Genomic DNA, 26446 nt, shown 5'->3' with positions numbered 1-26446 from the left:
GGTCTAGTAAGTGCTGGGACAGAGCCAAGTGTTCCTATCACTTCTAGGAATTAGCTAACAGGTGGGACAGTCCCTTATAGAAAGCTCCAAGGTCATGCAATAACCACAATCCACAGGTATTAGATTAATGTCACTGTTCCTAGTACCCCCACACATTAGGCCAGGAAGATGGACAAATAACCACACTAAGCTCCTGACAGCTGGCAAAAATTAAATTTAGTGTAGGTTTGCCCAGGGACACTGTCTGGATTGTTCACTACCACACCCCCCCCCCCCCCCCCCCCTACACCAGAAGGGAAACCAATCAAGCAAGCCACACACTGAACTCTTTAACAGACCTTTAATATCAGTACAGTTGATAATGAGATCTCAATGCACAGAAGTACAGAGAGACTACAATTCTGGAGGTTTCCTCTTCCCAATTCAGATACAGGAAGGAAACAGATGAGGAAGAACATGCAATCACAAACAATGATCAACTCTAGATACATCATGAGGTTTGGTCCAAAACAAAAACAAAAAGAAACATTTAAACATAATTAATCCAATTACTGCAAACACAGTTTCTCTGAGTAAGGTTAAGATATTGCATTTGTAGTGTTTCCATTGTGCTTTTCCTTCAATGAACCAGTGGAGCCTGCTTAAGCGAAATGAGGACTGAGCGCATACGGGACACATCTTTTGCCTGCTTACTAGACTTGGGGTTAAAGTCACAGAGTCGAGCCACACGCTCCCACTCCGTGCCTGGAGAAGTGTCTTCTGCATCATTCACAAAGGCTTCTTCAGCTGCCCTAGAAGCAATGCAACACTACATGTTAGAAACATACATGTCAGATACTTAAACAAAAATACACACAGTACACTCACTTCCCTATTATCTGTTGAGAGACTTCCTGTGAACTTCAGACATCTGACCACTAAGATTAAGCTCCCACCTCCCCATTTCAGAAATGAAAGTTGGTGTGATCTGCTATGCACAAGCAGTGCAGAGTTGCCATGTAAAATGTTGGACTACAGGTGTTTATGAGTAGTTCAGTCTTGCCTACAGTGCACCCCATGCACAGGTACTTGCTCAGAATTTAAGATGCTTGTTTAGAGCAACACCTTGGCCAATCTTTGGCATTATTGGTTTGCTTCAGACTCTTGTAAACTGGAAGTCTGCAATCCCCCTAAAGCATGTTTTGGAATAAAGACTCCATCTTCTTTTGGAAATAATCCAAGGCCAGAAGGCCATTGGAAACCCACGTCCTGATGATTCCCAATGCTATAGAAGCAGTGCTGTCCTTTTTGATCAAGTCATCACTCCCATGCTCATGTATGCAATAGACTTCCAAGGCATACCTTGGCAGAGGGAGGATTACTTTAAAAAGGTCAGCTAAAAGGATAACACATTACAGGTTGCATCTAAAATGAAAGAAAGGGGCAATAAGTCTTTGCCTATGTGTCCGCTCGCAAGCGACAAGCAGTGTTATCCTTCTGGCATCCCCAAGTTGCAAAGAGCATTGCTTCAGTGCATGTGTAACTTTAATGCCTAGTTTAAGCAGCATGGGGCCCTGATAGCCACATAAATGGCTAAAGCAATAAGCAATTGAAACCAAACAAAATCCATCTACTCCAACAAGCAGTACAGGGGGGCAGAAAAAGAAAAGAGCAATGAAGATGAAATCCCATGAGAGGTTCAACACTGTTCACGAGGATGATTATGTTGTTTACAAACACCACTGAAGACAAAAGCTCACTACAACACTGCTACTTTATGTGACATGACACTTAAGGGGCAGTGAAGATTTTTTACTTAACTGTTCTAGGCTGTAGCAAGGATGATTTATGTTTGTGCTTAAAAGGTGAAGAGAAGAAAAGAAACAAGGAGAGAAAGTTTAAAGTCAGATATAGAAAATGAAAAATGAGCTTAATGCAGATGATAAGCCAACATGCACTAGTAGCTCAGTCTACATCTAGGAAACATGACACTAGTTGTGCAGCCGTTACACTGCCCATTTGCATTGGCTACATGGAGACTGGTTTAGGAGATGAGGGTTATTTCAACTCCGAGACCTCAGGACAAGGTCAGCCACCACCTGTAAATCCAGCATTTCACAAGTCTTGCGTTCCATCCACCTGTAGTTCGGTCATCAGTTCCATACTGAACTTCAATCTGAGCTTACACAAACAAAGCTGGACTAGTTTTCACCAGCACACTTTTAGGTGCTTAGTAGCCGAGATAGCCATTGTTCAGTTCAAGTCTATAGATGCAAGGGAAGACATTCAGATGCAGTAAGCCACTAACATAGCAGTCCTGCCACCTAGTAATGGCAAAAGCTCCCTTACAGTGCAGAAACTAGGCTTTACCTTATGAGACTGACTGGTCTGCCTATGCATGCAGTCATTTTCCAGAGTTTTGTCTATTTGGTTTTTAAAAAGAGGTCTCAAGTACTAGGGTTTCCTTTCTGGGAAAGGGTGTAGATGAAGTAGGGCACATCCTAGATATGAGAAATTCACCTCCCCCCATGCATTCCATCCCAACACCACTGTTCTGGAAAACAGCTTCTATTAAAAGAGGTCAACTTTCTTCAGTTACAAAAGATAAGAGCCAATTAACTGGCCTCAGCATTTGACACTTGGGAACTCAGAAGCTCCAGCAAGCCAGAACTTTTTAATACTTCAGTCCCAAGCATGTGGCTTTCTATGAACTACTCCAATATCTTTCCTGTACAGGTAGCTGAAGTAGTGCCCATCACTCCACCCAGAGTGCCACAGCTGGTGACCAAGGTTCTGTTGGCCTGGAGGAGTCAGAAGTCCAAGTCTTGCTGTATCTAAATTACAGCATGCTACCAGTGCATAAGTTGGTGGTAGGTATAAGTGACATCCAGAATGTTTCATGCAAGCCCTTGGAGGGAGATGGCACTTCACTCTAAGTATTGCATGTTAGATACCTTCCCGCAAGCAAGAATTGCCACTAAGTATCGACTGGATCACCCTTCATTTATGTCAAGGTTACTTGCACAGAGGAAATGAGGATCAGACAGGTAATTAGTAGTTAAGCAACATACACATAACCAATCACATCAGCGAAGGGCTGTTTGTAGAAAGCTTCATCTGCCACCCTGGGCAACAAGTAGTCCAACAGGAAGGCAAGCAGGTCAGAAAAAAGAGAAAGAAGGATGAAAAAGCAGAGATAGTTAAAAGCTGGTTAGTTAAAAACAAGAAAAGAATTATCAGTCTGACTTGGTACACTGTTTAAGTCTGTAGCAAGATTCATAGTAATATTAGGAGCTAGAAAGTACTGTGTGATTTGTTATATTAATCCTCTCCTCTAGTGCATGATGCTAGAATTGAAGTTTCACATGGAGGCAGAATAAAGTAGTAGGGGGCAAATTTTTGGCAGGCATGCCACAAGCTAGCCCCATACCCTCCAAGTGCTACTATGGACCCCTTTCTCTGCCAAATCTGCTGCTCTGTGCTCCTGGCCTGCTGTCTGCCTCATCAGCTGTGCTTCCTGTCCCCTCCCCAATCTGTCACATGCTACAAGTTGACTACCATGACCTAGATCATCCCCAGTCTTGCACATGCCCTACAATTAGAGGACCTACTTAACTCACAGCAAGACAAAGCCTTTTTTGCAGCTTTGTCCAAGCACAGAGTCCATTTAGTGGGATTTCATGGTGGTCCCATCCCTCAGCACAGATCGGCAGAGGCCCTAGGGGAGTAGGGATGAGCGGGCAGCTGAATCTTAGCTACTGGCTGCCCTTTGCCTGGCTCTACCCCTCAGCACTGATTGGAGGAGAGGTCCAAGGAAGAGGGAAAACTACTATCTTGTCTGCTGCCCCCTTTGTGCTGACCAACCAGCACCTTCCCCTCCTGGGAGGGGCTACAAGGCCTACCCAGAAAGGGAAGGTTCAATTCCACCCCTCCCCCAACACCTCAATGAGTTTTGTGGGTAACTCTGGATTTCACAAAAGTCATGATTTAGGTAGGATCCCCAACTATATAAAAAAAAGTTGGAAGCCCTTGTGCACAGGCCTTGTATTTTCTATATCCCTACATGAATATAGGCATTACCACCAGTTTTACTTTGCTGCTTTTGTGGCTTCAATACTGCATCCAGAAGCTGCAATGCTACTGTGCTGAGGAAGCTTTAAATTAAATACCTCAAGTCTTTACCTCCTGGGAGTCTTCTGCAAGTCTTTAGAGGTCAGTATTGGTTGAGTGAGAACTGAAGAGCTAAAACTATCCGTTCTGAACCCGAGTAACCTGAAGCACTCAGGGACCCTATGATACAAATACTGAATTCATGTTTTCCTGCAACCTCCCAACTAGATTTGCTACCCAGAAAGCAAGTCTCTGGAAGACAATCCTTGAAGAACCTCAACTTTCCAAGCCAACAAGAAGCTTAGACAATACAGACTAAGCATAATTCAGCAAGAATGTGATGCACATTAGTTTTACAGTAGGAACCAATTCTGGCCCCCTAACCCATAACAGGCTTTTCTGCTATGACCATTATGTGGTGGTCAGGACAAAAGTGTGACCAGATACAGAACAAAAACTTGCCATGTCACCTCCTCACTTCCAATGGCTGTGTTAGTCTGTTCTGCAACAGATGCCACTGCATTTAAAACTGTTCCTGCCAGCAGGAACAAGCTTCAAGTTGGAGGTTCCTTCTATGCTACCCTATAGAATAACTAAGGTTCCAAGAGACAAGCTTGGGAAGAACAGGCCTAATAACCACCAAATTACCTGGTAAGTGTAAAAAACCCACACTGAGTGAGCTGGTTCAAGAAAGAGTAGCAAAAAAGTAGCAGCTGATTAATTCTAGAAGTAATGCAAAACTTAAACTGGATGTCCTACATAAAAAAAGTTACAGGAGATTTTTGTTAGCCCAGCAATGGTCAACATTTTGGTACTGCCTCCACCTAGTCCTGCACACTGGGAAACAGATACCTGATCCAAAGTGCAGGGCCCAGGGCTCCCCACAGGCTAGGTAACATTACTGCAGGCTGGGTCTGGTCTTGAGGCAGATGGTTGAATACACTGGTTTATCCAATGAAGATGCTAATGGGCTTTGTTAACATGTGGCAAAGCCATCTCATTTAACTTCCCAAGTTCTGAATACACAAGTGGTCAATTAAGTACAACAGAAGCAAAGTGCAAAGTAAAGCGCTGTTCAGCAAAACAGGCTTGACACCAAAATCAAACAAGCAGAGACCTGTTCTGCCTAAGCTGGCTGGAAGTTGCCTTTGCTTCAAATCACACCAATTCCTAGGCATACCAAGAGGGATACTCTTGGGCAACTAGCCTGCAAGGTCTCCAATAAGTGGGTTTTAGTAATCTAGTTAAGCAGCAACTGCATTATTTGCTGAAGTGACAATTTGTTCCCAGTCTGAAGGACCAATACATATTTAATCTTTTAACCAAGAGAGACTGGGCCAAAAGGCTGCTTGTACCAGCTTCTCAACCCAAAGAGCTACAAATCCTTACCTGTTGTTGGCTTTTGTTTTCTGTAGCTGTTCATCTTGCCTTGCATACCATTCCTCCAGCTCCTTTATTGCCTTCTCTTTCCATTCTGCTTCCTGCTTCCTAGAGTTAGCATCTGAAGATAGAGCCCAAAACATGGTTTAGAGGATGCATGCATTTGAATTCTGTACAGCTTTACTAAAAAGGTTCAGCCAGGGACACTGTGGTCATGACTAAAATGCACAAAAGATGTACTCTGCTCCAAGCTGACTAAATGAATGGAGCATGAAGATATGCGACATTTCCCTCAGTGCCTCTAGGGAAAGCCTCTTGGGGATGGCACACAGTTAAAACAGCCGACTAACGTGCTTCTGCTAGAAAGAGACAAAAAAGCACTTCCATAGTCTCATCTTTGATCTTAGACTTTAGTTGTTTGCAGGCTTTAGACCTTTACTGCTACATGACTTAGCCAAAAAAGGCTAAGCAATCCATTCAGTCCAATGAGAATCTATTCTACCATGTTTCATACACAGCAACAGTGCCATGAAAACCCCAGTTCATTTGAATTACTTGTTTTATCTAGATTTGTGACAAATGCCAAGTCATTCATGACCCCTTAAAAGGAAGAAAGTGACCACAGTAAGGCACACTGCTTCATCTCCACCTTCAACCACTTCCGATAGTAGTACCTCTAAAATGGAGATTGGAGAAACAGAATGAGCTGGTAAGATGTGAGACAATTTGGAGGTGTTCTGGCTTATAAATTGAACTGTTCTTTTAACATACTGGATCCTTTGGCAAAAAGGCAGATAGCCTCATAGCATGTAGTGCTGGTGGTGTTGTCATCAGTTCAGGTAGCCGCCTCAAGCACCCAAATGCTTGGCAAGGCACAAGAGAGTCATGCACTGCATGCTCCATTCTGGTATATTTGTGCTGCTATATACACTACACTTTCAGCTACCTATAGCTTTGGTCACCTGGCTTTACTGCGGGGTCCTGGCACCCACACCGATGTAGCTTTTAGGCCACAAAGGTAAAATTGGAGGTGGCCAAATCTGCTCAGGCTAGTACATACAGATGGAACAGTGACATGCATAAAAAAAGTTTCAAACTTTTCTTGGTCATCCCTGTAGGCAGGAGCTACTACAGTACTGACTTCATGAAAGAAGTCATCCCCCCCCCCCCCAATCTTGGGCAGGAAGCTGGGATGCTTATAACGCCTTTATATACACCTATATTTAAGACAAACACTGATGGAATTGTTTCTAATTCCACTGAGCCAGTTAGGCTGCTGACAACACTGTTACAGTGACCTTAAATCTAATACTAGAGCTTTTTGGTAACAGATTATTTCAGGTGTTCTAGTAAAAGCTAGGTAGTCCAAATAGAAAGTTTTCCTTTTTTCCTAATAGCTTTTAATGACCAACTGATCCATGCATACCATATCTTGCCGATAGAAAAGTTCTGCACTGGTTTCTATTATACTTATTCTTAATACCAGTTATGATCAGATGGATCACTTTGAGGGCTTTAAGAATTGTCCAGCAATAAGAAAGCCTGAAAGAAAAGACAGAAGATCAGCAGCCTCTGCCCCCTCGTATGAAAGCTTGCCATGACCCAGGTTTAGAGGAAGAGCCTTTAATCTGCTCAAAACTGCAGAAGTAGTGCTGCAATTCATCCCAAACCTATCAAAAAGGTACTCAAGTGAGATCTGGGCTTTGCCTCATCCCCATCTGTCTGAAGAGGTCATAGCAGACAAGAGATATGCTAAACCCAAGTCTTTAAACCCCCCACCGCCACAATATAGAAGTCCTTAGATTTGATAATTAAAACTTATACTTAATCTGTACAGATGGAGAAGTTACTTAAGAGCTAGAGTCCTGCAGGACAAGTGAGGGGAAGAAGAGAGCAAATCCCTCCTTTAGTAGATTCTCTACTCCAACTTCAAGAACTAGGTGGCTTGGCAGAATGCTTGGGAGGACAGAACTCAGACCCAGAATTTGAGTTGCAGGGTGTCACATGCAAGTCAGACAGAGTATATCTTAGTGTGGACTCAACTTCACAACAAGCTATAGAAAAAGGAAAATATTGTTTTCACTTACCAAGCTGCTCTAGACGTTCTTTTTGTTCCTCCCTCCATTTACGGATGCTCTCTGGTTCTGACTGCAGTCGATCTACTTGCGATATGGCAGCATAGCAATCTGTTGGACCATTGCTCTCCTTAAATAGAGGAAAGGGATTATTTAGTCAGTTAAAAGCAGGCTTTCTAAGTATTGCAGAGCCATACTTAAAAAGCACAGATGAAGTCAAAGACTTTTCAGTTGTTTGAAGTTGCAAGTGTACCAGCACCTCCAGATCTAACACCACAAGCTAGATTTGGATGATGGGCAAACTGACACTGGAGCCTTCAGCATTAGAGGAAGTACCAACAATCTACTGCCAGGAGATGGCAACATATGGTCAGTTAAACCAGGTAGAAGGTTCAAATAAAACAGGGGCTTGGGGGAGGAGCATAGGCATGAGCAGAAGAGAGAAAAGCAAGATGTTCAAAGCACTATACAACATCCATCCTCTGCACCCATATGCTATCGCACATAGGACAAAATCAAAACAGTTATTTCATCATCCTAAGGGACAGAACACCTGGATTAGAACTAGGAATTACTCATTTCTCTCTCTCCTGTGTCAGATGAAGGACCTGCTCCTGCCTCCCATTCCAGCAAGTTGCCAGATATTATCTATTCCCCCTACCCCCCACATGGAAAGCCTTTTGCTGGAGCAGCCACTAAAAAGTTCACATCCAGTTGCAGATGAAGTGTTTTTAAAATTAAGTGGATGGTTCTCAGTTCTAGATTACTGCAGTCAAATGGACAACCTGGTAGGCAGGCCCTCTATCCAAATCTTTCACTCAAGTTGCTTTTGGAAAACACAAAACAAAAAACAAACCCCCCCCCCCCAAAAAAAAAAAAAAAAAAAACTCAGAAGCCAACTTGGCATATTAAAGAGGTAATGCAGACAAGCAGAGAGAGAGAGAGAGAGAGAGAGAGAGAGAGAAAAAGAGAGAGAGACTTATGCAATGATCAGTTTAGTATTAGGACACAATCCAATGAAGACAACATTTATACTTCATAGAGTTCTATAGTATCTTGGCATAAACCAGAACAGTAATTCTTACTATCACTATTCTTTTTGTACTCCAATATCAGCACTTCATTAATAATAAGTTGTGGAGCTTGGGCTCATGGCTGCCATCTTAAGGCAAGGCACATTCCAATTAAATTCTGGTGTTAACATAAATTGCTGCTATAAACTTCTCATACTTTAATTAGAACAAAAGCATACCTGAAGCAGCTACAGAAACTGGAAAGATTAATCACACCACTACCAACTGTATTGCTAATGAATGCAAGCAACAGGAAGCTCATAGCAGCTTTAAGCTATGAAGAGCCCTACTATTGAGAAGGAACACCTCTAGGAGATAACATCTTGCAATACGTTCTGCTTGGTGAAATTGTTTTTTCAGCTTACCTGGTAGAGTTCACCATTCAACACTCCCTCAACTGCATCTGCAAGATAGTGATAGCAGGTCAGATGGCTCTGTTAAGAAGCCCAAGTCAACTACAACAATTAATTGCTACTGCAGGCCTCAGATGTGGTTAGTGACTGAAAACAACAAGGGCAGACTCCGGACCTAGCTTAAACTTCAGTTACGACCATATGTGCCTGCATTTTATTTGTAAGCAGTATTACAAAATGGTAATAATAATAATTTTTAAGAAGTTGGTCAAGGTAACTAGCACCTAGCTTGGCCCAAATAACTGCTTTTTAAAAGAGACCAAAAAGAAGAGCTATAGCAGCCTGATGGTCTTATCTTTTGATGCAACCCGAATCACGTTAGATGGCGTGTTTATACTTCACACACAGGCAATAAGTCACTTGTTGCTAGCACCGATCATTTTTTAAACAGGAGGCCCCAAAAGCCTGCTTTGAGCTACCACAGAAGTGAGCCTTTGCAGGCATGATAACTAGCTTGGTCAGCCAAGGAAAGAGTATAATTAACATGTCCAGTTCAACTAGATCAGACTGAATAAAGCACAGGCCTGAAAGAAAGTTATGGGTAAAGACAGACCTTAAATTAGATAACCCAAGATACAATATATTGCAACTTTAGCTTACGATTTGCGCAACCAAATGTACTGAATAGTTTTATAGTAGATGTGTAGTTTCTTCAGCAACTTGCAATACACCACACACACACACAGCCAGCCAGCCTTGTCAATGAAGATAAGTCAGGTGGAGGGATAAATATGGAATCATGGAATGCTGTGTCACCAAGGGAAAGAAATAAGGCTATAAATCCAAAACTGACACCTTCAAAGTCCACAAGAGAACAGACTAAGTTCAGTATCAAGTTTCAGTGAGGTGGCAAGGGGGGGGGGGGGGGGGGGAAGAAAGATGAACAAAGTTAAAAGTCTAACAACAACTATTAGAAAGAGTCACCTAATAATGTAGGATATAGGCTAAAGGAAAGGGGAAAAAAAAAAAAAGGGGTAACTCCCCAAATTCCAGACTACTTGCTGTTACCTAAACCACTTCCAAGCTTCATAAAAGTAGGGTCGGAAGGGACCTTTCAGATCTTCAAGTCCGACCCCTGCCTAGGCAGGAGGAAAACTGGGCTCAAATGACCCCAGCCAGGTAGGCATCAAGCCGCTTCTTAAAAGACCCCCAGGGTAGGAGCCATCACCACTTCCCTTGGAAGTTGGTTCCAGATCCTAGCCGCCCTGACTGTGAAGTGGTTCCTATGGATGTCTAATCTAAACCTACTCTCCAACAACTTGTGGCCATTACTCCTTGTTATCCTGGGGGGCACTAGGGGAAACAAAGGTCCCCCCCAAACCCTTCTGGTCTCCCCTAGTGAGTTTATAGACAGTCACCAAGTCCCCCCTCAGCCTTCTCTTGTGAAGACCGAACAGGTTCAGGTCCCGTAGCCTCTCGTTGTAGGGTCTGCCCTGCAGTCCCCAGATCATGCAGGTGGCCCTCCTCTGGACCCTCTCAATGTTGTCCACATCCCTCTTGAAGTGCAGCGCCCAGAACTGGACACAGTACTCCAGCTGTGGCCTGACCAGTGTTGCGTAGAGGGGGAGGATCACCTCCTTGGCCCTACTTGAGATGCACTTGTGGATGCATGAAAAGGTCTGGTTAGCTCTGCCAACCGTGACCTCACATTGTCGGCCCATGTTCATCTTGGAGTCAATGACGACTCCAAGATCCCTTTCTGCCTCCGTGCTCTGAAGAGGGGAGTTTCCCCATCTTATAAGCGTGCTGCTGGTTACTACTGCCCAAGTACAGCACCCTGCACTTGTCAGTATTGAAACTGATCCTGTTTTTGTTAGCCCACCCCTGCAACCTACCCAGGTCTTTCTGCAGTCTCTCCCTCCCTGCTAATGTACCCACCTCTCCCCATATTTTGATATCATCAGCAAATTTGAACAGGTTGCTTTTCACCCCATCATCCAAATTGCTGATAAAGAAATTGAGTAGCGCAGGCCCAAGGACCAAGCCCTGGGGGACTCCGCTGCCCACTTCCCTCCAGGTCGAATATGACCCATCCACCACCACCCTCCAAGTACGACCCTTCAGTCAATTCGCAATCTATCTGACCGTGTAGGCATCGTTTTTTAATGAGGATGGGGTGGTCAACAGTGTGAAAGGCCTTGCTGAAGTCCAGAAAGACTACATCCATGGCAACACCTGCATCCAATGCTTTTGTGACCCGATCGTAAAAGGCAATCAGGTTGGTCTGACAGGACCTGCCCTTAATGAAGCCGTGCTGGTTACCCTTGAGCATCATCCCCAATGCCAGCCCGTCACAGATATGCTCCTTGATGATCTTCTCAAAGAGAGTTTCCCCAGGATTGAGGCAAGACTGATGGGCCTATAGTTGCCCAGGTCCTCCCTCCTCCCTTTTTTAAAGATGGGGACCACATTGGCTATCTTCCAAGCATCTGGCACCTGGCCCAAGCACCACAAGCACTCGTAAAAGCCATGCCAAGGGCCCTGCAATAACCCCTGCTAGCTCCCTCAACACCCTGGGGTGGAGAGCATCTGGACCTGATGATTTGAACACATCCAGCCCCTCCAGTAGCACTCTAACCTGGTCCTCCTCAACTTTAGGTCTTGAGGCATTCCCCTTATCCATCTTGAATCATGGTGGGGGAGTCCCTGTCCCTGCACAAGAAAATGGAGGTGAAGAATTTGCTTGGGAGAGTCTGTATTAAAAGACATTAAAATTTTGTGAGGTAGCTAGATGGCTGTTCGAATGAGCATCTGTTAAACTGTCACAGCTCCTCTAGGGAGTGTGTGGGGGGATGGGGTAGGGGGTGGCTGCTGCACGCAAGAAGGTCAGGCTGCAGATTGGTCTAGTGTTCTTTTCTGACTGGGCGATGATAATTTAAGGGAATTTTAACTGTCCCTTAATTCTACATCTAAGCTTGCAAATAGTTCCAATCAAGTGGGCTGTAGTTTGGTCTCCAGAGGCTGAACAATGGAGTTTGTTAACATTACAGAGCAAATGTATGAAAATGGTTTAAAATAAATTGAATTATGGCAGGCCACAGAGCTGCCCTGGCAAGCTTTCTGTGGTCTGCAAGTTATGCACCACGGTGTTAGTATAGGTACTTGTGCATTTTCCTCAGCTGGCCACAAGAGGGAGAAGATTCCCAGCAAGTGCTTAGTCCTTTGCTTTTAATACCAGATTTCAAGCAAGAGCTGGTAGCCAGGTTAGCCAGCACTGGCCCATGTCATGACTTCACATAAATAGAAGATGGAGATGGTACTGTGTATAACAGTCGGAGTTGGACAGAGGGGACAGTAAAACACAACAACTCAAAAGTATAGCTAAAGTGGAGCTATTATACCGTCTTGAATAAAGCAGCTAGTTTACAAATACATATTTGACCATACTATGTTTATAACTAGTGGGACTCCAACTACTATTGGGAAATGGAGACATCAGGACCAACCATCATAAATTCCTTAGTTCTAGACCAGGGTGGACCACCTGTGGTCCAAGTGTCACAAATGATATTGGCAACTTCTGTTTGGGGCACACAAGATCCAGGGAGGGGACAGGCAGCACAGCAGAAGACCAGGCAGGAAGCAGAAAAAACCACCAGAAAGCAGAACAGCAGACTGGAGTGGCATTTGGAGAAGAGTGCTAATTTATGGTACATCTGTCAAAAAGGTTGGCACTTACTGCCTTACTCTGCGAGGTGGAATTCTAGTGTATGCATACACTTGGCAGAATTTGATCTTTTTTAAAGTTGATTAGTTTATTTTTAAGCATTTGTTTACACTGATTTAAAGTTTTCAGGGTTGTACAGTTTAACTCCCCCTGTGAAACAGTTCTGTAGGACTGCTCCCCCGGTCATCACCACACATTCCATCAGCCATCATTCTTCCTACATCCCCTTTCTATAAGTTTTGGTAATTAAACAATATAAAATATTTCTGTCATCTGAGAGGCAAAAAAAATGATGTTTATCACTGTTTGCTGATAAATACAGAATCATGCTAAGCCCAATAGTGTGCCATGCATACACCCATCTTACTATACCAGGCTGTTAACTCCCCATTTCAGCTCCAATTCTATTACCAACTTTCTAAAAACCAACAACTCCCTTTTGGGGATAGACAGATCTCAAATTTGATCACAAAAGTGGAAACAAGTTTTGCCTCTGACTTACAATCCTATGTGGACAAGCTCTCCCATTTTAGCTACAAGTTTCCAGGTCCAAAAAAACCTCAAACAAAGCATAGAATGAGTATTACCATAAAACAACCAACAAAAAACACATGGCCAGGCCTCATTCTTTGCACCTAAATTCAGTATACTGAACAGCATTCCCTACCCTCAAACCAGCCTAAGAGATGGTCTTAACATTCAAAACTGAACCTTAACCCAACCGTCTTTACAGTTCATATTATCCCAGATATCCTACTGGGATCTAATGAGTGCACACTGACCTTGACCGTCCTTTCCCCACTTAAAAAACAGCTTTGTTGCTCATGATGGTTGAAAAGTATACAGGCAAGCTATATTTTCATCAGAGTTTTACAAACAGTTTGAAAGAACCATCTGATAACTTCTGCTTATGCCTCTCTATTTGGAAGTAGTCCTAGAGAAAGGCCTTCTAGGCAGAGGTGCACCAATATATCAGTTTGGCACCAGGAAGAGGAAAATTACTGGCTATTGGGGTTTTTTGGCTAGTGTAGCCAATAAATATAATATGCTTTCTGGCTGGGGACCCCAGATGCCACATGCATGCATGCAGCCACAGCATGCACACAACCAAGAACGCAGCTGGACAGCATGGCGAGCAGTGCTGTGCGGAGGGAGGGGGGTGGCAGATGGAGGACCCCACAGTGAGGGAAGAAGTGGGGCAGGGGCCACTGCCCAGCCAGGGTGATAAATGGGACCCAGGGCCAGGGTAGGGAGTGGAACAGAGCCACAGGAGGCTCTTCCGGGGAATGGGCTGCTGCATGCACCCCCCCTGGGGGGGCATGGGCAGCATGTGACCACTGGCATTAGTTCATGGGGCAGAGATGAGCTGCCTGCTGCAGGCTCTCCGCTCTACTGCTGCCTTTGTCCTGGAAGCCATGTACCAACTGCATGTCCACTGCCTGCCTGACACTGGGAGGCAAAAAGCTTGCTGCCCCCAGCACTACCAGGCAGGCAGAGGATGCGCAGACAGCATGCAGCTCCTGGGGCAGAGGCAGCAGGGTAGAGCCCTGAGCCAGCAGTCTGCCTCCAACACTAAGAGCATCCCTGTGCTAAAAGAAAGCTGTGGCAGCAGCACTTGAACTAAAGCTCATTTAGCAAGCTTTAGTTTAAGCACCCCCACCACCATTTTTAAGCACTGGGACACTGATCCCCTGGACAAGCTGCCCACAGTTTCCTTCTGCTCCTGGCCCAGTGGTCTCATTCACTGCCCTGGCTGGGCAGCACTCCCAGCCCTACTCTCACCCTCACTGTGGGGGTCTGAATATACACACACTTATCTGCAAGGTGCTTCTCTCCATGCTGCCCAGCTATGCCCCTGTAAATCAGTTACCAGACTGGTATCAGCCAGTATGCCCATGAGTAAATTGGCCATCAGCCAAGAAAGTCTTTAGCCAAACACCTCTTACCTACAGGTGCAAAGTCTCAAGCTTTACATCTAGAATCATGAGCTGCTGACAGCACACGATCCATCTACACAATGCTGAAGGAGCTACTTTACCAGCAACTATCTGCCATAATGTGGCACAGATGCTCTTAGAACCTCACATTCTTTGACTTAGAACATTTAAGAGAGATGCGGCCATACAGAACTGAACTGGTGCCTGAAGGGATCTCTGTGGGATGGAAGTAGAGCTGCCATTCTGCACAAGCGAGTTGGGTTGTTAAAACACACACTAGTCACAACTACAGAACCCGAGTAGTTAACAGAAAACCCATTAGGAAAGTTTAGTTTATGGCCCTGTATCCAGTAGGGATGTGCCAAGCAGGCAGTATTCAATTTGGATTTGGACTGGATTTGAGGGACAGCAATTTGATTTGCCAATTTGGATTGCTATCCCAATTCAGCCGAATCTGGGGATTCGATAGCTGATTCTCCAAATCTGAATTCAGCCATAGAAGAGACATATCAAGCTGTGTCTATGTACCTTGAGTGCCAAGATGGTGGAGCAGATTGAGCATCCCACATGAGCGTGGGGGGACCCCAGGTGCTCCCCAAAACCCAGGAGACACCAGTCACCAAGCCAAAGGATAGATAGGGGGGGGGTCCCCTACACACTGCACAGAGGACCCAGAAGTGGACCAGAAGTACTTCTGGTCCACTTCCAGGTCCACCGCTGAGCGTGTGGGAGACCCCCCTGCACTCCTGTAGGATGCTCCATCCACCCTACCACCTCTGTGTTCACAAGCTGTGCCTGGTACCTTGAGGTACGTAAAAACCACACACACAAACAAACTGTGTTTATGGCCAAATCATTGATTCTCCAAATAGATTTGGAGAGATTAATGGGACTACTGATTCTATTCAGTAATCCAGCCACCAAAAACACCCCACACAAAAAACACAAAACACCCCCCCCCCAGCAACTGCAGATGGCATACAGCTAAAAACAGATGCACAAGGCTTTGTCCTGGGAGAAGCTGGACATCTAGAATCCCCATCTGCTGACCTTACTCCTCCCCAGAGCTTCACCAGAAGAGGCAGCACATCAGTTAGATCCAGCTCTGCAGCACTTGTATGGACTGTATGCTCTAGCAGAGTGCTTTTAACCAAAAGAGGATTCAATCAGCTATTAAATAAAAAGGCACAAAAAAAAAGCCGTGCTGAAGTACCCGATCTATATTCTGATTTGGCTTGCCCAACATCTGTAAAGTAATGCTTCTTCTGGGCATGCGCTAGGCTCAGAGATCCTGGGGTCTAAAGAACATGTGCAGAAACAAAGAGCACATGGTAGCAGCACACACTACCCAAAGCTAGAGCCTGGCTGGTGAGAGCCATGCTCTGGCTGCTGGCCAGGCTCCCAGCTGCAGGAGCTAGCAGCTGTGCATGCTGCAGTGCTCCAGCCTCCAGTACCCCACCTGGGGTAACCCAACACATGTCAAAGCACATGATCCACCCAACCAGTGCCAGCCCCCAATTTTTAGTGGGCTGGGCCCACAGCCTTTTTAATTCAAATAGATCAAAGCACATGGCACAGGAATTCCCCAGAGAAGAACAGCAGCAGGTGTGCCACTACTACTTGTCCCTGGGGAACCAAATGTCTACGCTTGTCTGGATGCGACCCGAGAGTCTAAAGAATAGAAGGGGCAACTAGTAAAAGATGATTGCCAACTTCCATCATTACGCAAAAAGCCCTTCTTTACCTCCCCTGTAAGAGGGTAGGCAAGCCCCTGGAAGCAGGGCACCCAAGGTCCCCCCCATGCTCCTGTGTGATGCTCCATCCACCCCACCATCTCAGCACTCAAAGTACATAGACCCTATAGTTGGAGAGAAGTGTCAGTCATCTTGCTATGTATCCCACAGCTTGAAAAAGCCATAGAAGGAAAGGCAATGGTGGGACAGGAAGAGCCCAATCGATTGGTACCATCCTTCTCCCAAAGCAGGCCAGCTGCAACAGAAGGCAGCAGCAAGCCTGATGCTACATGGCAGAAAAAATACCAGAAGGGCACAAGTGTTCTGTACTAACCCCAAGTCTTCTCTAGTAGCACCTACTTCATCTTCTACTTACCAGCCAGCCTGCACATGCTCCGAATCCAGTGTGGTGGTCCATACATAAAAAAACCAAACCCTTTCATACAAGCTCTACACTGGCCTAACATTAGGCCCTGACCAATACAAAAAGGGTCATTTTGAACTATTCACTCATTGGGGATTTATACCACCTGGACAGCTGATAGTCAAGATTATCTGAAAGCCATACAATTGGAAGGTGTTTACTTGAAAAGACTTCTCTGGATTAACTGAAGAGTTTTCACATAGGGGTTTGCACCCAACTTATTAAATTGGATTTTGCACTAGTTCAATTTACCCAGTTTGAAAGAGACCCAAGTAAAGAAGCCAGACCAAGAACTACAAATAACAGCTCTTGCGTAGTATACTAGGGCTTTATGTGGACAGCTTATTACATGTATTCATATTTGAAAAAAAATCAGCAGAGCCCTACACACCAGTAAGAAGGGAGTATGAATTTAAAAAAAAAAAAAAATAACAAGGCCAGGGAGGAGGGAAGGCAGACTTGCTTAGTTAAGGTCTCAACTAGTGGTGCTCAACCTCTAGCCAGGTATCAAAGAACTATACAAGAGTTAGGGTTGGAAGGGACCTCAGGTCATCTAATCTAACCCCCTGCTCAAAAAAGGGCTAATCCTAATGAGACCATCCTAGCCAAAGCTTTGCCTACCCAGGTCTTAGAAGCCTCCAAAGATGGAGATTCCCCAATTGACTGCTTTACTACCCTCCCGGTGAGAAAGTCTGCCCTAATATCCAACCTAAACTTCACTTGTCACAACTTGAGACCATTGCTCTTTGTTCTCTCATCTGCCACCACTAAGTACAGTTCAGCTCAGGAGTCTTCAACATTTCTGGATCAGTGTACCCCTAGTGGCTGGACGCAAAGCAGTTATCTGCAGCAGTTACCTAGGGGGAGGGTAGCGCATAGCCAGACATGGAGCAGCTGGGCAAGGTAGGGAGGAAGTGGAGTGCTAACGAATGCAGAGCAGCTGCTGCTGCCACATGCAAACTTCCCCCACCCCCTGCATCCAGCTGGGCAGGCAGCACCTGCACAGCAGCACAGGATGACATATTGCAGCACTCCATCCCCACCTGCCCATGTGTATCCCTTAGGGCATTCTCAAGTACCCCTGGGGGTACACATACCCCCAACTGACAACCCCTGGTCTAGCTCCATCCTCTTTGGAACCAGTCTTCCAGTAGCTGAAGGCTGTGACCATCACTTGGAAGTCAGTTTCATAGTTGGTAGGGTCAGAAGGGACCCAAGCAGATCATCAAGTCCGACTCCCTGCTATGGCAGGAAAGAGTATTGGGGGTCAAATGACCCCAGCAAGGCGTCTATCTAGCCTCCTCTTAAAGTCCATCCCCCCCAGGGTAGAAGTGAGCACAAGTTCCCTTGGAAGCTGGTTCCAGATCCTAGCCGCCCTGACTGTGAAGTAGTGCCTTCTGATATCTATCCTGAATCTACTCTCCATCAATTTATGGCTGTTATTCCTTGTTATTCCCAGTAGTGCTCGGGGGAACAGGGTCTCTCCCATTGCCTGCTTGGGCCCCTTGGCCAGTTTGTAGACTGCCACCAGATCCCCTCTCAGCCTTCTCTTGTGGAGGCTGAACAGGCTCATGTCCCATAGCCTCCACTCATAGGGCCTGCCCTGCTGCCACCTGATCACACAAGTGGCCCTCCTCTGGACCCTCTTGATGCTGTCCACATCCCTCCTGAAGTGCGGCACCCAGAACTGGACGCAGTACTCCAACTGCGGCCTGACCAGTGTCACATAAAGGGGGAGGATCACCTCCTTGGACCTGCTTGTGATGCATCTGTGGATGCATGACAAGGTGTGGTTGGCCTTCCTGACCGTGTCCCCACATTGGCAGCCCATGTCACTATAGACTCCAAGATGGACACCAAGATCCTTTTCTGCCTCTGCACTAACAAGAAGGGAGTTGCCCAGCCTGTAGGTATGCTACTGGTTCTTCCTCCCCAGGTGCAGCACCTTGCACTTGTCAGTGTTGAAACCCATCCTGTTCTCATCTGCCCACCCCAGTAACCTTTCTAGGTCCGATTGCAGCCTATTCCTCCCTTCTAGCATGACCACTTCTCCCCACATCTTCGTGTCATCTGTGAGTCTGAACAGGGTGTTTTTTACCCCCTCATCCAAGTCGCTGATGAAGATGTTGAACAGTGCAGGTCCAAGGACCAAGCCCTGGGGGACCCCACTGCCCACATCCCTCCAGGTCAAATAAGACCCATCCACCACCACTCTCTGGGTGCAGTCCTCCAGTCCATTTACAGGCTGCAAACAAATGGTCTTAAAAGGTTACAAGGATAGAGCATGTGTTCCCAGTACTTTAAAACCCAGATATAAGAAAGATCTGCATGACTACATGCAGGATCAGTTTAAGAAATCCTATGGCTAACCAAGCAGTTGGATAAACTAAGCCAACATGAGGCAAGCTTGGTATGCATTTCTAGTACTTCAGCTACTCAGCAGTAGCTGAGTAGCTGCAACCTGGTCAAGATTAAGACGGCCATTGAAGCCTTTACTGGTGGAGTATACTTTCTCCAGCTCCTGAATGCTTGGCTTCACAAGCAATGTTGTGTCACTTTTGCAGACTGAAATTGGAGAACACCAATACGGTAAGAGAAGCACATTTGGATGCAATATACAGAAAGCCAAAAATTGTTCCCAGATGCAGTACTTTACCTCAGTATAAGATCTAAGTTAAGTGCAGAGATTAGCGTTATCAAAAAAGATGTAGATAGTGTTCCCAGCAAGATTGATAAATAGACCAACATCTTCCACAGCAAGATTGCTTCTCCTGTATTCAGTACCAAAACAGATTAACAGCTTTTAGAATTATACAGGATGAAGGCAGAAATAAGATGGTAGCTTGGCAAGACGTACCACCTGTTCTGCAACCAACCCTGCCTCAATACACCGACTCTTACCCCGCCCCAAATCTCATCTTCATGTACCACTGTTTCCTCCCTTGTACGTAGTGCAAATATCTGGTGACAAGTCAATACAAAAGAATTAAAATAGAAGCAGTACTGAAAGCTGAGCACTATTTCAAGTGTTTTTGGTCAAGTGTCTGCATAATTTAGTACTGGAGGTCTAGAATGACTGCCTGTTTGACAGCAATAGGTCTAGTACAGGGCTGGTTATACAGCAGACATCCGCTGCCCCAGAAATACAGGGATCTAAGCACCTCTTTAGGAATATTGTATTGCTGCCTGTACTTTTTCCGTGCATTAAGAATAAATGCCATTCTTAGTGTATTGAAAGAGTACAGGAGGATACAACATTAATCTTAAGTCTTCCAAAAACAATACAATCCTGAAGTGCCAAGGCCAATGTTATTTCGGTAAGTTCTCAGAGTAAACTATTCCTTGCCTCACAGAAGTCCGAGACCCACTCAAACAGGTCTACATTATACAGTAAGAATAACAGAACTCAGTATTAATAGCAAGGCCTGAAAGCATACTCCAAGCCTCTCTGAGCTTGAAAAGTAATAGCCAAGAGAGATTGTGTTAAGGGCCCTAAAAAAAAAAAAAAAAAGTTTTCTGAGCATACTTAACAGATTAGAGTATAAAGCTGTGAGGGGTGGGGGGTTAAGCACCCAAAAAAGGAGGCTAAGGCCAATGGGTGGGGGAAAAGGGAAAAAAACAAGACGACAAACAAAAAACCCAAAGCCACAGTAAACAATAATAAAGAGAAAAAAAAAAAAGCACAACAAGCATCACTACTATGTTTCAGATATCATGCCAAACAGAGTGGTGGTAAGTCCACTTTAGACAGTTTTACCTACTTTTTTTTTTTTTTTGGGGGGGGGGGGGGGCAGGGAATGGGAAGAGAAAAAGAAGATTATGAAGTCAACTGAAAGCCCTACTGTCAATATATCCTCATGCAGACTCTGCTGGAAGCTGCCATACAGAACAGGTTTACTACTACATGCTGTTATTAAAGTTCCAGTATTTTGAACACTTATCAACAGCCACTTACCTTTGTTACACACTAATATTGGCTCCAGCTACTTCTAAGTGTAGATAGCTTGCTCACCCATTCCCAACAAGAGTTATCCCCATCTTATTTTATCAGTATAATCTTTTAAGCTATTTTAGTGGTGTCCCACTATCCAAAGGTCACAGCTTTCTGCATGGGCAACTCTAGGACCTCTGCAAGGCTTTTGGAAACTAGCATTCAGTTATTTTAACCACCTACTGAGACAAATCTACACAAGAAGGGTCAGTGAAAGAGACTTTAGTATTTTAGAGATGCAGAGAGCAGGTTAGCTTATCTTACACAATAGGGATTTGAGTGGGGTCCTCCACTCCATGGATCTTTGCCAAGTAAATATGCTTAGCTATATGAAACTGCTAGTCCCAATCTTTTGGCAAATTACTCAACTGTAATAGCAAGAGAATACATAAACCACTTAAGAGCACAGGAACATTTCAGCCCAGTTTCTTAATAATGCGCAAATCAGGAAAATTAAGGAAAAAAATAAATAAAAAAAAATCTGTGGCAAGGCTGTTATTTACAGGCATTATTTATGCACACCAAGGAATATACGGTGAAGAGGCTTAATGAAGTGGCAAAAGCTTGAGCTTAGGCAGTTCCTTCACAAGTATTGTTCACAATAAGTATGGGTAGGTAAGTATACCCCGTTTTACAGGGCTTAGGCTTTGCACTTAAGCAAGTACACCATCTTCCTCTTAAAACATCCTGACAACTTTACTCTGATTTTAAACACATAGTAAGGTCAGGCACACAAGTCCATGATGTTTTTGAACTGGAGAAGCAAGTATTGTTTAGCTTTAGGTGGAAAGCCATAAGTCTATTAGTTGGGAGGGAAGCCCACAAGAACATGCATGCGCTATTATAGTAGCATTAGAATAATGTGGCTTTGAGTGTCTAGGAATTATGCAAGAAGCAAGGATTTCTTAGGGGAACTGAGACAGCTGCATAGCTGGGATTAAGTTAGAGGAGCTTTTAAATCCAAGGCATTCTTCACCAGGTCTGACTATTCAAAAGCTTGTCCTATGCAGTTGGAATAGGACTCAAGAAACCTATTAAATACCAAAATAACAGGTGTGAGAAGCAAGTAATTCCAAGGGAAGCACACAAGCTTCATTAAGCACCCCCCCCCCCTCCATCTGACATATACCAGGCTTGACATGACAACATGGAAAGGCAGTCAGCATTCTTCTAGTTTGCGCAATAGAAATGCAATGTTGGCATTGAACTTATTTCATCATGCACAACTTCAGTAGCAAGTCTTGGAATTGGAGAGCAGCTTGTGATGAATCAGCAAGTTTCATGTTAAGTCTTCTGAAAAGGACAAGCCAAGAAAAAGAGAGTTACAGCTGCAGGTCAGATGCAACTGATGCCAGAATTGAAAACACTGCTCACAGCAGTGTTATGAAACACAAGATGTCTCATGCCTGGATTTAGAGGGATGCTGCAAGCCCACTTTGTCAAAAACAAAATCCCCCACAAACTTCAGATATGAGTCTTGGATTTCCCCCATTTGAGGTACATTTCATCTGAACATGAAGCTTGGCACTGCAGAACAGCACTTCCTTTAGGAGCCTAAGACTTAATACATCCATGACCATCTGTAGTCATGCTGTCAGGCTACTCTAACTGTAAAGTTAACGTTCTGCAGGTCAGACATTGCACATCATTATTTTATCTTTTGAAGGTCAAAGCAAAGGCTACTTAACATATAGGAACATTAAATTGCAGCTTTGGAAATAGTCCTCTCGTATGGAAGGCAGGGTAGATTTGCACTTTACAAAAGCCTGTGCATCTACTTCAGTTTGTAAACAGTAACTTCCTACTGTTAAACATCCCATTTGTGAGAGATTACATTAAGCCATTTCCCATCTTGCAGATTAGATAGTGGACATTAATGTGTATATTTAACCAATTATTAGGCAACTGCAGGACAGTGAACTGTAATGGGTACATCTACTTTTATAAACAAATTTAGAAAGTTTAATAAAATTAGTGTAAAACAGGAATATCAAGTTGCATGCTGTTACTATCAAGTAAATGACAATTGGAGTAAAAAAAAAGAAAAGAAATCAGAAGATTGGTACTGTTCTATTTGGCATAGAATGTAAAATCCTTTTAGAAATCTTTGAGGAGAGACACAGTTGTGATGCTCCATCTTCAATTTGGGAGTAGTAGAGTCCTTAAAGGCCCATGCAACTTGCACGTCAGCAACCACTCTTCACTACATAAACTGGTAACCCATGTTGGGCACATGCAACAAAAATTTAGATAAATAGATTTCTTTAAAACAGTTATTTAAAGATCTTTATCCTGCTTTGGTATACAAAAACTCATGCAATGTAGCATTATTTATGTATGACGCAGTTCAAAAAGGTTAAAGGTTTTAAAAAAAAAAGTAAATCCTTAAATCCCCTGATGCAGAGCTTCAGGATTTGGGAGGTAAACAGGGTTCAGGAGGCCATCTGCCTGCATTTAGTTAGCTAGCTTTGTCATGTTAAATACAAGATACTTAATAAATGCACTGGAACCAAATTTAACTCCAACAACATTTTATAAAGTTTTATCCTAGAACTAGGAGATTATAAGCTTCCCCCCACCCTTTGGGGAAGAGAAGACGACAACCACACTGCTTCAGAAGACAGAGACATCACAACGAACTGCAACTATCCAGCTGAAAGCCTGTGCTTTTCTGAAGCACAATGGGATTATTTTAAGAGGAAAACCCTGATAACAAAGGTCTTACAAAATTGCATTATGTATTAAAACAGGTTGCTGGTATATATAAATATTAAGTGAAGAGCTTAGGTGGAAATTTACAGTCAAGGAGATTACCATACATGAAGCTAAGACATGCATGTGTGCCGTTTAATTTTGAAGAGCAACTAAGGTGACCATAAGACATTTACTGTATCTGAGTGATCTACCAATTAAGACTATGAACACCATACAAAACAATGAGAACTAGCTTTGGATATTAAGCCAAATTAGTTTTGCAAAGTTTAGAATTAGGTAAGGATCCACAGTTAGGCAGCCACACTACAGAGCAAGGGCTGATTGAGCTGGTTTCAGAACTGTCCCACTGCAAAAGAAGGCCATATCACAGGTGACATACTGGGGCATTCCCCCCTGCCCGCCTGCCACCAGAGGACTTTATTGTAAGAAAAACAAAACAAAAACAAAGAAGCTACACACACAAAAAAAAAGCCACAACCAAAACATACACCCCCCCACCTCGAGCTTGGTTTAAAAAGTTCAATTCAGTCAGCATCTGCTGCTCTTTATGAAGCCAGTCAGTAATTGGTATCAGTACAGGATGGGTTTCTGATAAGCTATCAGGTCCAAACAAAAAACTAAGGAAGTTACTCCCCCATAAGACATCTCTCTAATTATGCAAGCAATATTCTGGACTAGCAACTCCATACATAGCTATGAACTTTGAGACTGAAGGATTACACCATGCTTACTGGAAAAGCAGCCTTTGAGGACAAGACGATCACCACTGAATTTTAGATCTGGGAGCTTCAGATTGTTGCCATCTACCTCTTCACCCTTGCAGCATTCTGCAAGACACTTCAGTTTAGGGACCACAACTCCCATTTGCAAACTTTTTTCAGTAGAAGATTGATCTTTCCTTCCAACTTGAAATACGTGCAGAAGAGATGAGGCATCTTGAACCTACACCTCAAAATGAAGTGTTCGGCAAGACAGAAGCTATTCAAAACTTAGTTATGGTAACAAGCAGCAGGTTCTCTGGAATGCTGGGGAGCAGCGAGGACGACCAAACCGACAGGCTTAGCCAGGATCAAAATGAAATGCAAGTGCATGTTCCAAACAGTTCATCAAGTACTCGGATTGACAGAACTCAGTCAAGAGGAACATCCCTCATATAGAGAAGCTGTAAGCATAGCTATAGTGTTATCGGGTGTTTCTGCCTAAAAAGTTGGAAAAAAAATGTTCTTTGCAAACATCTAGTTGGCCTAATAAAAAAAATAATCACATCTAACCAAAGAACCTTGCCTGCCTATGTCCTTAGGCCAACATGGCTATAGCCAACAACATTGAAACTTCACATCATTTTTAAGGCTGCTTTGATTACAGGTCAATTTCTAGACATAACAACAGGCTGAATATTTTCTCTTAGCACCTGCCTTAAAGAAGAATGGAATGTGTTTGGCAAAGTTGGGGGGGGGGGGAGGGGAGATGAAGAAGATGAAGTTTGCTAAAGACAGTGACTAAAGCCTCCACAGAAGAGCATTAGCCCGATTGCCAGCATGTTTTAATGAAATATCCCCACCACAGCCTTCAGTCTCATCTCCAGTGAGCCTAGATACAACAGGAGACGATTTGGTGCCACTTTGCGGGGCTCAGCTTTGGTTTAGCCCTCAGAGTGAAGCCACCAGCTTTAGGCATGCTCCACAGGAGCAGACTTGCAAGTCCTACAACTCAGAGGAGTCTTACAAGATTATTTCAGTTACTCAACTCTGAAGGAAGCAAGGCCAGAATCAAAGTCTCAAAACAGGGTATTATTGCTCTAAACTCCAGCTTTAAGCAGGAAAAAAAAAAAAAAAAAAAAAAAAAAGAGAGAGAGACAGTGAAAGGACAACTGCACCCCCATATACCCATCTTTCATCCTACAAAGCTCGAGCTTGGGCCTGGCTGGATGCAAACAGTCACCAGACATCAAAACAAGGTCTGGAACAGAACAAGGCAAGAGCCCGGAGGCAGAGAGGGGTCCCAAGCGGCAGTGCCTGGCTCCCAGGTCAGAACAAGGGCAACGGATCCTGCGAGAAGCGAGCGAGGACGTGTTTGTACCAAACAAGAGCCGGCGAGAGCGCTCAGGAATCCGACGCGTGCCGGCGGCCGGGCAGGGTGGGGGCGCGACCCGCTTCCACAAGCCTCCCCTCCTCCCCCGGCCGGGCGTACCTGGGCCGGGCCCGTCGGGGCCCTGCAGGCCGGTGGGCACGTCGCCATTCTCCAGGACGCTGTAGCCCTCGTCGTTCTCGATGCCCGCGATCTCGTTCTCCTGCTGCGCCAGGAAGGCGGCGGCCGGGTCTTCCTCGGCGGCGCCCAGCGGCCCGTTGCCCAGACCGGGGCCGTCGCCCCCCAAGCCGGGGGCGGGAGGCTGCGGGGCGAGCGGCGCGCTGAACAGGTCGAACTCAGCCATGGCGGCGAAGCGGGGCGCGAGCGGGAGGCAACGGATGGCACGCGAGCAAAGCCCACTTCCGGTCCCAGGCCGCGTCCCCGGCTTGCCCGGAAATGCCGCTGGGCACGGGCGCGGCGAGAGCTGACGGGGATGACCACCAATGAACGTGAAGCCATGCGGGCCAGCGCAGCCAATCAGAGCGAGGAGGGAGGCGGGGACAGCGGGGTCCTCATGTGACACCACCCCCCCACTGGGGGAGCAGGGATGAGTCAGGGTGGGATGAGGCCAATCAGCGCGCTCCGCTCCGTTCCATTCCCCCTCCCCTCCCCTCCCCTCCCCTCCCGTGCGGTGGTGTCTGGGCCCGGGGGCTACGTGGGAGTCCCAGGGGCGGCCGGGTCCGGGCTGGGGCCTTGTGCTGCCGCGACCCCGGTCAGAGGTTTCCAGGCCTGAGCTTGGGCCCCAGCACTGCTCTCAAACCAGCCCAGGTCCTGGGACAGGAGCAGCACCCTCTCCTGGGGTGACCTCCGCGTGTCTCCCTC

At 45.2% G+C, this 26446-nt stretch overlaps 1 protein-coding gene across 3 annotated transcripts; it reads right to left on the bottom strand.

The window, feature by feature from the left end:
* Positions 1-325: 325 nt before the first annotated feature.
* On the bottom strand, positions 326-26021 carry CLTA (clathrin light chain A). Of its 3 annotated transcripts, none has more exons than XM_019490799.2 (6): positions 25688-26017; positions 8983-9020; positions 7557-7674; positions 5479-5590; positions 3051-3104; positions 326-791 (listed from the first exon to the last, which is right to left on the bottom strand). In XM_019490799.2, the coding sequence occupies exons 1-6, from the start codon at positions 25926-25928 to the stop codon at positions 620-622; spliced, it is 735 nt and encodes a 244-aa protein (XP_019346344.1). In that variant the 5' UTR covers positions 25929-26017; the 3' UTR covers positions 326-619. The 3 variants fall into 3 exon arrangements, with proteins under 3 accessions (XP_019346344.1, XP_014465812.1, XP_019346345.1); XM_019490800.1 differs by lacking the exon at positions 326-791 and adding an exon at positions 1740-1836 and having other exon boundaries at positions 25688-26021; XM_014610326.3 differs by lacking the exon at positions 3051-3104 and having other exon boundaries at positions 25688-26013.
* Positions 26022-26446: the final 425 nt, after the last annotated feature.

The sequence above is a fragment of the Alligator mississippiensis genome, chromosome 3, assembly GCF_030867095.1.
Source record: "Alligator mississippiensis isolate rAllMis1 chromosome 3, rAllMis1, whole genome shotgun sequence".
Taxonomy (NCBI): domain Eukaryota; kingdom Metazoa; phylum Chordata; order Crocodylia; family Alligatoridae; genus Alligator; species Alligator mississippiensis.
This window is presented reverse-complemented; position numbering and strand designations above follow the sequence as displayed.

What these genes read in the sequence shown, in the direction of transcription:
- CLTA (XM_019490799.2), bottom strand. Translation starts at nt 25,928, where the DNA reads ATGGCTGAGTTCGACCTGTTCAGCGCGCCGCTCGCCCCGCAGCCTCCC. An exon ending in TGAATGGTGAACTCTACCAG is followed by an intron (nt 7,675 to 8,982) that starts GTAAGCTGAAAA and finishes CCTCTATTTAAG; the next exon opens with GAGAGCAATGGTCCAACAGA. An exon ending in AGAACGTCTAGAGCAGCTTG is followed by an intron (nt 5,591 to 7,556) that starts GTAAGTGAAAAC and finishes CTCTATCTTCAG; the next exon opens with ATGCTAACTCTAGGAAGCAG.